This window comes from Lytechinus pictus, unplaced genomic scaffold (assembly GCF_037042905.1).
Source record: "Lytechinus pictus isolate F3 Inbred unplaced genomic scaffold, Lp3.0 scaffold_19, whole genome shotgun sequence".
Taxonomy (NCBI): domain Eukaryota; kingdom Metazoa; phylum Echinodermata; class Echinoidea; order Temnopleuroida; family Toxopneustidae; genus Lytechinus; species Lytechinus pictus.
Window position 1 is genome coordinate 4,490,091 of NW_026974140.1, and position 12,958 is coordinate 4,503,048.

Here is a 12,958-nt window from a genome sequence, read left to right on the forward strand (position 1 = left end):
AACATTATTCCCTGTTAGTTTTATTGTGGTGAGGAAATCTTGATTGTTTACCTTTTTGATGTGAACATTGGCATCATCCTGAGCACGCAGTGTTTGGAAGTGGCGTCTCCTACTCATGCCAAAAAAAAGAAAACAAAAAACAAAACAACAGATGACAAGATTGCATGTGTGTCAAAAACACAAACTAAATACGGAGGGGTGTACTTGCTAGCCACAAGGAAATGAAGCAGATATTATATTCTGTGATTGTACATGTAAATAGTGGACAAGGAACACAGGGGGAATATGGTAGATTTCTTGTACTACCTAATGACAACAAGTGGAATGCCTCTGGCCGTCTCACCTGCATCACGCGATTCAATATAGCAGCAGTGCTGATTTTGAAAACTACTATGACTCGCACAAGATGTTCAGTGATACTTGGTTACTCTTATTTCCACGTTTTATGAACTAGACCAATACACTTAAAGAGATATGATGGCAATTCAACAAATACCCCCAACGTGGCCAAAGTTCTTTGACCTTACATGACCTTTGACCTTGATCATGTGACCTGAAACTCGCACAGGATGTTCAGTGATACCTGATTACTCTTATGTCCAAGTTTTATGAACTAGACCAACACACTTTCAAATTTATGGCTGTAATTCAACAAATACCCCAATTTGGCCAAAGTTCATTGACCCTAAATGACCTTTGACCTTGATCATGTGACCTGAAACTTGCACAGGATGTTCAGTAATACTTGATTACTATTATGTCCAAGTTTCATGAATCAGATCCATAAACTTTCAAAGTTATGATGGTATTTCAACAGATACCCCCAATTTGGCCAAAGTTCATTGACCCTAAATGACCTTTGACCTTGGTCATGTGACATGAAACTCATGCAGGATGTTCAGTGATACTTGATTAACCTTATGTATAAGTTTCATGAACTAGGTCCATATATTTTCTAAGTTATGATGACATTTCAAAAACTTAACCTTAGGTTAAGATTTTGATGTTGATTCCCCCAACATGGTCTAAGTTCATTGACCCTAAATGACCTTTGACCTTGGTCATGTGACATGAAACTCAGGCAGGATTTTCAGTAATACTTGATTAACCTTATGGCCAAGTTTCATGAACTAGGTCCATATACTTTCTAAGTTATGCTGTCATTTCAAAAACTTAACCTCAGGTTAAGATTTGGTGTTGACGCCGCCGCCGTCGCCGTCGGAAAAGCGGCGCCTATAGTCTCACTCTGCTATGCAGGTGAGACAAAAATTACTATGAAATAGTCTTATTCAATATGTAAAAAAGTTTTACTTCATGGGGTAATTCACTACTTCTTTGGGGGGAGGGGATGTTTTTCCACAAATATGCTTTCGGGCTATTCCACGGTTACCCACGTTACATTTGGAGACACCTTGACTCATACTAGGAGCTGTAACTCCATCATTATTGATAGGAACTAAACATCTCTTTATCACAACATAGTATGCAGTCTGACTATCCTTTGTATAAAAACAAAACTTGGGAAATTTCATTATGCTCCTGGCAAATCTTTGAAATGTGTCGGTTACTCATGTTACATGATTTGGACATGCATAAAATGAAAAGTGGACATAAGTGAAAAGTGTCCTCATACAAGGCTTTTATGAAAGTTGATTATATCCATTTCAAAGAAGTATATTAGGGAGACAAATTTGTACATAATTCAAAAAATAAAGAACACATGGTTTTTACTAGGGGTGCAGATAAAGTGGTTACTCACGTTACAGTTCAGATGGGCTTTATGTACAAAGACACATTGAGCTCATGTCCACCAACCTATGGAATTGCCCTTTAGCTCATTTATATTATAGAGCATTTAGAGCATGTTCTTGATATTGAACAGCTTAAAAATATTCCAATACCTTGAAACATTTGTAATCTAAATTATTAATTAAAATTATATGTTTAGAAATAGAATACAAATCAAAGGAATGTTAAACAACGTTCCAAGCCTTAAGACATCACAAATTAAAAGCCAAGTCAACTGACCTGTCTTAGAGCATAAAACGGCTTGGAATGTCTCTTTATGGTTAATGTCTCCAATCCCAGGCTGTGACACAACATTTGACCTCAGGAAGTGATCAATGATGATGGACAGAGGAAGCAAATTTCTGGGAACAGGAATCTTTTTTTCTGGGTGGTCATTTTCTCCCTTTTCTTGATCTCCCTCAGACTTTCCAGCCTTGCTTGCTGCTTTCTCCTCTAAGGCCTGATATATACAAAAATTAAATACAAAAACAAAATTTCTGTACAGGTTAATATACATATCAATAAAAAAGTTGGATCAGAGCTAAGCTTTTTCAGTATTTATATTTTCAATACCGGTATTACTAACTGCTTCAATACCGGTATACCGACTAATAGGTCGATGTAAATTCCCAATTTATTGTGCAAACAGTGTCCAATGTTTGTTTAGCCCTGATATGGCCTCGGATAAAGAGTGGATGCTTGCGGTCAGCTGAGGAATGCTCAGCATGGTCCGTTCTCATTGACAGAAACTCTCTCAAACACATTTTCATAGATTAAAAAAATTCAAATATGACGAAGTTGAGACTTGTCTTGAGCCTTGCAAGTCACCACTAACCTTAGATTTTCAAATGGAAATAATCATGATTTGTTTATTAAAGAGAGATTAGAAATTATCGTATTTCAAGTCCCAACTATTAAAGACCTGAGCAAAAAGTTATACGATCATGCTCTCTCCCGGCCCCACCGAGAGGGAGTTACCTGTGCACGTGCGCGAAATTATCTCAGCAAGCACGTGGTACAATTAATCCTATCTCCATGCTGAAATTAATTAGATGTAGTCAAGTTACCAAATGCTATACCGCACCTACTCACTGCTACTTTGCTAAACGTGTGTACATGCCCCAAGTTCCAAGCACCAAATTCCCTGCTGAAACAGTCAAGGAGATTTGCGTGATTTTCCCTTCACCGATTTGGCCCCACTCATTCACATTCAGATTCGCCCCTTTTTTTACCACTCACATCAACACGCGTTCGTCGAAGTTTCAAAGTTTATTGACCTCAAATTTTGACGTCTCGTAAATAACTTTTCTTATGTCCATTGTGTTGAACCCCCCCCCCCCCCCCTCTAATAGCTAACTCCCTTCAGGCCATGTTTTCTCCCTCTTGTGAATCTCCACATGTTGTCTAAAACCCCCCACCATTGACTTCTTATCCTGCAGCCGCCTCTTTCTCACTCTTTTTTCTTGATTTTTTAAAAAAAATCTCCCCAGCCCCTTAATTCCTCTCTCTCTCTTTCCCATTGGCCCATCCTCTCCCCGTCACCACCCCTCTCACCACAAACAATCAACATCTCCAAGTTTCGATCTTCCCCCTTTTTTCTATTTCTCTCTTCTCTCACCCCCCCCCCAAGTCCTGGTCATCAATACTTTTTAATTTTAATAATGTCAATTCTCTCTTTCACACATGCCAAAATTGAGTAGATCATCATCTTATCACGCCACCAGTCCATCATAAATTTAAATTTATTTATTTATTTCCTTCCATTCACGATCACTTCGCAGATCATTTTCGAAATAAACCTAGAGGGATGGCGTAACATTTTTTTCCTGTTAACATTTTTTTTCTTCAATTTTTTAATTTATTTTTTATTAATTTTTATATTTATGTATGTATTTTTATAAAAGTAAACTTGTCATAATTGAAACAAGTTAAGAGCAGTCCGAGAAAAAAACTAACACTAAGAAAAAAAAGTGTTAATCCCTGTGGTTTGTCATTCAACGCCCCAAGGTTGATACTTTGTTGAAGACACCACGTGGTCAAAAGGCAGGCTGGGGAGTGTCTCAAAAAGAGTTTTGTCGGTGATTGTGTTTGTTTATAGAGAGATGTTACAAGCTATGACAAACCCTCGCATGTGATTGGCGGAAAGCAAATCTGTTGTTGAAACCACTGAAAAAAATCTTCATGAAATGCTCCCCATCTCGATCGGCTTTGTTTGTTTTCTGTAGCTGTGTACTGTGCACAAGTGCATGGAGCCGACATGCACCCCATGTAGGCCTACATAGCGGTGGGGCCGAGGCATTATGCAGCGGCTAGCGGAGCTCAGACATTAGTTCAGGGGCGATGTATTCATTTCGAGGTTAGATTATCGGATTCTGATTTCATTAAATACGTTGAGAGAGCCAAACAACTTATTGTTTTGGCTCAATTTTACTGTAAAAATACCCATAGACGACAATACAGAATAAAATACTGGTATGATATTTTCAACTTTTGGTATGACGGTATTTCGGTATTGAAATTTTAACGGCGGTATCCATACCGGTATGACGTTCATACCGAACGGTATTACTAATACCGTTATACCGAAAAAGCTTAATCAGAGCTAGAAATTGGGTCAAGTTTGTAAAAAACAAACTGTTCTAGCTTTGATGTTCCATCTCTTTTTTTTTGGAATTAGGGTATCACTTCACTTTAAGTAGGCCTACAGAATCATTATCCCCAGGGGCGTCGCCACTTTGTGTACAGGCTGCCATACATGTAGTAAGCCTACCCTGTATGTACCTAATACATGTACAGTAGTTCACTAGAAATTTCTTTGAATGTCTAGCTTTTTTTTCTGTCATTTTTCCCCACTTTTTCTTTTTTTTTAATTAAATTAAATTTTTTACTTTTTAAATAATCAAACGTTTAACCTGTTGTGTAGCTTGCAGCGAATGAAGACAGGATGTCAAATGACTTCCATTGCTCATCAGCCAACCAAGAGATATCACCTGACCTCCCATGTGACTCAGCATCCCGTTCAGAAGCTCAAGTGTGGGTTTTCCTGGTGGTGTCTACATGTACATGGAGATGTACGATTTTTTAAAGGAGAAAAAGAAAGTAATCACAATGTATTAAATAGGTACATGTAGTTTGAAATTCTGATTGTCATGATGAAAACGGGGCAAATTTGTACTGTGCGTTTGTGTAGGCCTATTACGTAATTTTCATTTATTTTTCCAGATAAAAAAATTACGTCAATTGTAGTTGTACTACACTTAACCCCCCCCCCCACTTTTTGTCCAAAACAGTGTACAAAAACGTAAAAATGACCATATGATTTGATTTTTTGCATGGTCAGCCCCCCCTTAGAAAACAGTTCCACAGCCCCTGCTACACCCACCCTAATTCTCTTTTTTTAATTTTTAAAAATTTATGTTCTCTATATACTCTCAAGTACGACTATTATAAAGAGGACTGTACTCAAGGGAAAAAGACGAATTCAGCTGACAATTACAATAGCCTACAATATACCATGAAGATATTGGAGAACAGAGACAGAAACCTTCCATTCTGTGAAATACAATCTTGTCTTTCAGATATTTTTTTTTGCAATGACAGACCATGCTTTATTATAGGCATTCATGTGTAAAAGAATTTTTTTTAAAGCTGATCCTCTTCAAATATGAAAAAATCTTCACAATAAGACATGTTACTCACCCACTAAAAAAAAAATAATAATAAAATAAAACAAAATCTTTTCAAGAGACAATTTTTAAAATTTATGGTATCTAAATCAAAATTTACTGTGTACCTCTACTGGTGTGGTAGCCAGTAGTAGATTTAAAGGGATGGTCCGGGCTGAAAATATTTATATCTTAATACATAGAGTAGAATTCACTGAGCAAAATGCCGAAAATTACATCAAAATCGGATAACAAATAATACAGTTATTGAAGTTTCAAGTTTAGCAATATTTTGTGAAAACAGTCGTCATGAATATTCATTAGGTGGGCTGATGATGTCACATCCCCACTTTCCGTTTTCTTATGTCATTACATAAAATCATAATTTTTTCATTATTTCATACTTGTGTGAATAATATGTCTCTCTTAAAATGAAATAAGTTGCAGCAATAAATATATAATGCACTAATCAGTGGTCAATCCAATTTTTCTAGTTCTTGGAGGAAAAAATTTGAATAAACCTAATTTCATATAATAAATTACAAAAGAACAAGTTGGGATGTGACATTATCAACCCACCTAATGAATATTCATGACGACTATTTTCTCAAAATATTGCTAAACTTTAAAATTCAATAACTTTGTTTTTTGTTATCTGATTTTGATAAAATTTTCGGCATTTTGCTCAGTGAATTCTAGTCTATTTATTAAGCTACAAATATTTTCAGCCCGGACTATCCCTTTAAACAGTTTCACATCTACTCTTTAAATAAACAAAATTCTTGCTTGACTAAACTCTACAAGTAAATCTATAGGTCTAACGTTAGTATCTCAGTCTCACTATCTGTTTCCGTTCTCACCATGTTGGTGTTGAGCCAGAAAATGCTTCCATTTTGCTCTCCACAAAAGTCTGCAATAAACTCTTTTGTAACAATCGTATCACGCAGAGAAAAAGCAGAGTTTAGCTTTGTAGCATCTCCAACAAATTCTTCAAGAATTTTCATAGAAGGTGGACACCGCATAGCAAGGAAAATCATTTTCTCTTTCCTCCTGTGCTTCTGTCGGCCATCACTTATCATTGCACTGGTTTGTATGCGAGAAGCAGAATGTCGTGGGTTCTCTCTCTTTTTTCTTCGATGTCGTGAGCGAGCTCGAGATGATTTCATTGGAGAACACATGTCTGGTTCTTCCCACTGGAAGTCATGCATTACATCTTGCAATGCAAATCGAAGAGCGTAAGCCGAACTTGTGTCCTCGCCTCCTTCGTCGGCAATGTTGCCAAAACCGGAGGTTGCACGTACTAGTACAGCTGGCGATTGATCGCCATCGGAAGCTTGCTCGCTTGCTGGGGTTAACCTCCGGGGACCACTACTCCCATTCTCGCTGCAGCTACCGTTATTATCGTAACGATGTTGCGTTGTTTTGCTTCTTGTTTTGACCCTTTGAGGTGGAATATTCTCATCAAGGTGCTCCTCAAAACCTTGGAAATGCTTATACTTGTACTGCAACCAAATCGCTCTTTTCTTATACATTTGACACTCTTTAGTTGAATCAAAAATGCGATATCCCCATCGCCGTTTTTCGTTGACGGTGCCATCTCTGCACGAAAAATGTGTCAGTAATTTCAACACTGCCAACTTGATCACCGCAAATGCATTCTCATCCTGGGATCCACAATTTCTGTCAATTAAAAATACAACTTTAGTTGTACCTTGAGTTCCCATTCTTGTTGACTCGTCTAATTGATTTGGTATCTCATATAATATTTCCCTGATTTGGTGAGACTTTTCAATGTTTTCTTCCGTTGGCAGCCATTTTTAAATTTAGTCACGCTTTAAATGATTAGTCTATGTTCAGAAAAAAAGAATAAATATAAAATCATTTTTTAAAAATAATAATCGATGTAGAGGAAAAGGAGGATAATCAATAGAAAAAGAAAAATTTATATGAGCTTATTGATTCAGAAAAATACATTAGTATTACCTCTCCTAGAGATATACAATGGAAAGAAATTATACACAAATACTGTGATTAAATAAATGGCTCGATGAGAGGTTATGTTTTTCCCGCGGTGTTTCAGGATTGACCAATAACAAGGGTAAACGAAACATCTACCACCGTCCGCCAAGGATTTTTACCCCTCTTTAGGAGCGCCGATCTTAGGGGATTTCCCTTAAAACAACGGCCCTGGTAAGCGGGGGTGCTAGTTGGGGTGCTTTTCCCAGGGGGTGATGCGTGTATTATTTTCCAAAGGAGAAACAGCTTGTCAATTTTTGTTGGCACCAAAATTCACGACCTTCATTTTGAAATGAACTTTTTTTTTTGGAGCAAAAAAAAAGAAAAAAAGGAAAGGAAAAAAAGAAAAAGGGGGGAGAAAAAAGAAAAGGAAAAAAGAGGAGGAGGAAGACGAGTGAATAAAATAAGGTGAGAGAAGACTTGGAATATGAAATTTAGAATAAATCTTTCAATTCTTTTCGCTCGCGCTCGCAATGCATGTATGATGAGATTCATAAGATTCTTACTCGACATTAGGCTGATATGCAGGGGCGTAACAGGGATCGGTGGTCAGCGGGGGGGGGGGGGGGGGGCACAAATTTCCCGGCCATAAAAAATGGTGTGAACAGGATTTTTTTTAGGGTGAAGCTCAATGCGAGAAAAAATAGGGGCACAGGCACGGAAAAAGTTGATTAATAGGGCCTACAAGTCCCGAGCGAGCGAAGCGAGCTATAAACAAATCACCTTTTCATGAGAATCTAACATTGAGATTAATTTTGACATGGTATGCAGTAATTAGCTTCATATCTTACATCTTCCTTTCCTTTCATTTTCTTTCATATTTTCTTTTTTGTTCTCGGTTGTAGAACTTTTGGGGGCCAGTGCTATGCGGATCGGGTCTGGGGCAATGGCGGCACCAAAGGCAAAAGAACATTTGAGGAGAGCAAGACACAAATATTTTGCCTATTTTACAAAATCAAGCGAAGAGCGCGATATATTTTTTGTTTTAATGTAGATCCTACTGACTTTAAAATGGACCTATTAAGGACTAGTTGTTTGCATTGAGTCATGAAGATGATATCTCATCAAATAAATAATGCGAGCGCGAGCGCGAGCTGAAAATCGTTGATATCCTGAGATGATAACTGAAAGTTCTAGCACTTTTTGTAATAAAAACTGGCCTGGAATATCTAATTAAACAATATTGATGCGAGCGCATAGCGCGAGCTAAAAAAAATGATTTATGAAAATTATGAATACAAATACTTAATACTTGAGAAGCACATTGACTTGAACATTGGATTTTTAAGCCCCATGTGAACAGATAATCTAATTATCTCAGTCAGTTACTGCGAGCGCGTAGCGCGAACGAAATTTTCAATGTCATAATTATAATGACCTGAAAGATTTATGTTAGTGACAAAATTGTTGTGAACTAACAATCAATGGATGAAAAAAATGTTCAAAATTTAAAGAACGAAAAAGCTGTTTTGGAGCACATTGCAGTTTTAGTATAGGATGTTTATGACAACATTTACTCCGGCGTGTCCCCCTTTAGTGCCGCCACTGGTATGGGGCGGTCCCCCGGTTAAAATCAAATCGCGGGTTCATATACACAACACAGTTGCTGATAATAAACGAAATATTTTGAGGCAGCACAACATGGCAATGTGGTAAAATTTGTAAAGTCGCCAGCGAGCGAAGCGAGTCAGAAAATTTGACCTTAAATGATTTTGATATTTAATTCTAATTAATAGTAGCTTTTAGCCAAAGTAAACATTTAAGAGGCTTTTTACGGCAAATCTAGCCAGCGTCAAGTTCAGTACTTCGGTAACTATATAGGACATAATATTATAAGGGTATATAACTAGACATTGGCGAACAGTAAGCCTATAATTATAATAGACGCCATCCACCTTCCTTCCCGTTCTTTATATTTTTCAAACCTCGGCAGCCCGATCGTGTTCTTAAAGGACAAGTCCACCCCATAAAAATGTTGATTTGATTAAATAGAGAAAAATCAAACGAGTATAATGTTGAAAATTTTATCAGAATCGGATGTAAAATAAGAAAGTTATGGCATTTTAATCTTTCGCTTATTTTTCACAAAACATTGATATGCACAACTCAGTGCCATGCAAATGAGTCAGTCGATGATGTCCATCACTCACTATTTCTTTTGTCTTTTATTGTTTGAATTATACAATATTTCATTTTTTACATATTTGGCAATAAGGATCAACTTGACCGAACCATATATAGTATTAAACAATGCGAATTCCACGTGTTCAGGGAGGAATATTTCATATAATAAAATACAAAAGAAATGGTGAGTGGATGACGTCATCGAGTATAATGCTGAAAATTTTATCAGAATCGGATGTAAAATAAGAAAGTTATGGCATTTTAATCTTTCGCTTATTTTTCACAAAACATTGATATGCACAACTCAGTGCCATGCAAATGAGTCAGTCGATGATGTCCATCACTCACTATTTCTTTTGTCTTTTATTGTTTGAATTATACAATATTTCATTTTTTACATATTTGGCAATAAGGATAACTTGATCGAACCATATAGTATTAAACAATGCGAATTCCACGTGTTCAGGGAGGAATATTTCATATAATAAAATACAAAAGAAATGGTGAGTGGATGACGTCATCAGTCTCCTCATTTGCATACCGACCAGGATGTGCATATAACTGTTTTGTGAAATTAAGCGAAACTTTAAAATGTCATAACTTTCTTATTTTACATCCGATTTTGATGAAATTTTCAGTGTTATGCTTATTGGATTTTTCTCTTTTTATTCAAATCAACTTTTTGCTGGGGTGGACTTGTCATTAAAGTTCTTTTTCTTTGTTTCTTTTCTTCATATTCTGATTTTCCAAGTTAGCTTTTGGTTCTACTTGCACTTCCCGTTTCCTTTTTCTCCCAGTTTACCGCCATTCTGTCGCGTAACAGGCGGGGGCAAGCTGCCCCCCACCCGCGGATTTCTTTGGGAAAATAAAAAAAACGGGAAAAAGAGACAAGGGAGAAAGAAAGAAAGAAAGAAAGGGAGAGGAAAAGAAAGAGAAAAAAGGAGAAAAGGGGAAAAAGGAAAGGGAAAAAGTGAAATGAAAGGGACAGAAAGAAAGAACATAAAATAGGGAAAAGGAAGGAAAAAAGATCTTGTGAGAAACTATACCAAATATCCTATACATTAACATGATTAGCAATATAATTATGACTCACTACAGTGTGTATAAAAAAAAACGGGACAGATTTGAAAAGTCTATAAAATTTTAGTTTCAAATTATTATGTCTATATTTTTGTGTTAATAGGTGCTCTAAGGTCTTGTCTTTCAAATGCTATTAAAAAAAATTAGTTTCGTTCATGCTTGAGCGAACACGGGACGTTTTTGTTGGGGGTTCAAAAAGAGGCTTGCGCCAGAATTGCAGAATATGAGTAATATGATGATCGGACTTCTTTCTAATTAGCAGACTTCCTCTTAACCTTTTCATTATCTTTGCCATAATTTTCAAATCAAGCGGTCAAAATTCATTTTCAGATCTATTTATTTGCTTGAATTATTCTGTTATTTCTTTTTAATATGCTCTCTGTTAGCTTTGAATATTCCTTCTTCAAGCTAAAATTTTTCTTTACAACCGAATTATGGGAGAGCATGGATTTTTTTATTCAAATCCTTTCATTATGTGCTACAAAGGTTATGGTTCCTTTTGAACAAAGCCACACAGATGGGCGGGCGCTCGGGTTGCTCCCCCCCCCCTTAATTAAAAAAATCATCACCAAGAAAAAAGTGGACAGGAAATAAAAGGAAAGATAGAAAGTAAAATATGATATTATTTTCTGAATATTATGTCAAAATCTATCACAAACTTTGATATTGTAATTTAAAAAAGTGGGAATATTTGCGTGCTCACTTCGCTCGCTCACAACTTTTTAATACATTTTACTCGATCTGCCATATCTAGCTCCTTCAAAATTCACTCAATACATCATGGTCATTGAAAGACATGAATCCCTTCCTGTGTTTCCTGTCAAGCAATTAAACTTGGTCAAGGAATTAATGACCCATTGAAAAATAGATTCATGTCTTTTAAAGGTACATAACATAATTTGTTTCAAATAATAAAACGATTTGAATAATCACAAGTTTTCCCGATTAATAATTCAAATCTTCTTGCTTGGGTTGACAAAAAAAATCTTCTTTCTTCAGTTACTTATGAAGGAAAATTAAAAGGTAAGAGAAGTTTAAATGAAAAAACAAAATAATTCAATTAAATAAATAACTTTGTAAATGACATTTGACAGCATAATTTGAAAATTGTGGCACAGATAATGAAAAGGTCAAGAGGAAGTCTCCTGATTAGCAAAAAGTCTGATCACTGTATTACACATATTCTGCAATTCTGGCGCAAGCCTCTTTTTGAACCCCCAACAAAAACGTCATGTGTTCGCTCAAGCATGAATAAAATTTATTTTTTTAAATTGCATTTCAAAGATAAGACCTTAGAGCAGATCTATTAACACTAAAATATAGACATCATTATTTGAAACAAAAATTTGATAGACTTTTCAAATCTGTCCCGTTTTTTTTGATACGCACTGTATAGTATGGCACGGGCAAATAAGATGGCGGGAAAATGGGAGAAAGAGGCAAAAAGAACGGGAAATGAAAATAGACCCAACAGCTAAATTGGAAAATCAGAGTATGACCATCGATCACTTCATCATGCCCCCGCCCCCCCCCCCCCGACTCCGGGGTCGAAGGACCGCATCAGGTGGACCGCATGCGTGTTCCCAAAATGTCCGGTAAAGGGGTACTTTTTCGCGGGACAAGTCCGGCCCGCGAATTGTAAAAAAAAGGGGATGTATTGGTATTTTCACCCGGAAATTTCTTTAAAAAGGGGGTGTTTTTTTTCATCTCTCTCTTTGGACTCCTGAGAAATTTTAATAGGGGGTTATGAAATATCTTTAATAACATAGAAAAATTGATTAAAACCCGGGATCAAATTCCTGCTAGTTTTGAAAGCTCATTCAGGATTATTTCATTTTGAAAAGTATAGTACGGACCTTTTGTTGGAATGAGAGCTCACCTGAGATAGGGGGTACATTGAGCAGTGTTCCGGATTTAGGGGGGTCTCCAAGGCAGAAGAGGCCCGCGAAAAGCCCTAAGGGGGGTACAGAAATTTTGGCAGACCTTCGATAGGGGGTGTTTTCAAAGGGAGGGAACGAGCATAGGCGTACCCTAAACTGAGTGGGGGGCCGGGCTTCATCCATTCACCATCCTTTAATGACCACCACTTCATCTACCCACCAGGCACCATCCTTGATACAATGCCTGCTTGATACCAACGCCCATCATGTCCGTTTTGCATTATATACCGGTACTTGCAGGATCAAGATCAAACCAAACACACCTGCAAAATCCGGCCGCCGCGGTACCGTACGTGGCCGGCCGGCCACGCGCTCACGCAACCGCGCCCCCCGGCCCGGCCCCCC

General features: G+C 37.1%; 1 protein-coding gene across 1 annotated transcript in view; it reads right to left on the reverse strand.

The window, feature by feature from the left end:
• The window catches only part of LOC129261001 (uncharacterized), a 29,771-nt gene extending 22,463 nt beyond the window's left edge, over positions 1 to 7,308 (reverse strand). Inside the window, exons 1-4 of the mRNA XM_054899026.2 lie at positions 6,314 to 7,308; positions 4,701 to 4,841; positions 2,029 to 2,248; positions 52 to 109 (exon numbers count right to left, since the gene is read on the reverse strand). Of these exons, the coding sequence (XP_054755001.2) occupies positions 52 to 109; positions 2,029 to 2,248; positions 4,701 to 4,841; positions 6,314 to 7,177 (1,283 nt within the window). The 5' untranslated portion in view covers positions 7,178 to 7,308. The remainder of the gene's footprint in view (positions 1 to 51; positions 110 to 2,028; positions 2,249 to 4,700; positions 4,842 to 6,313) is intronic.
• Between the last annotated feature and the right edge of the window lie 5,650 nt (positions 7,309 to 12,958).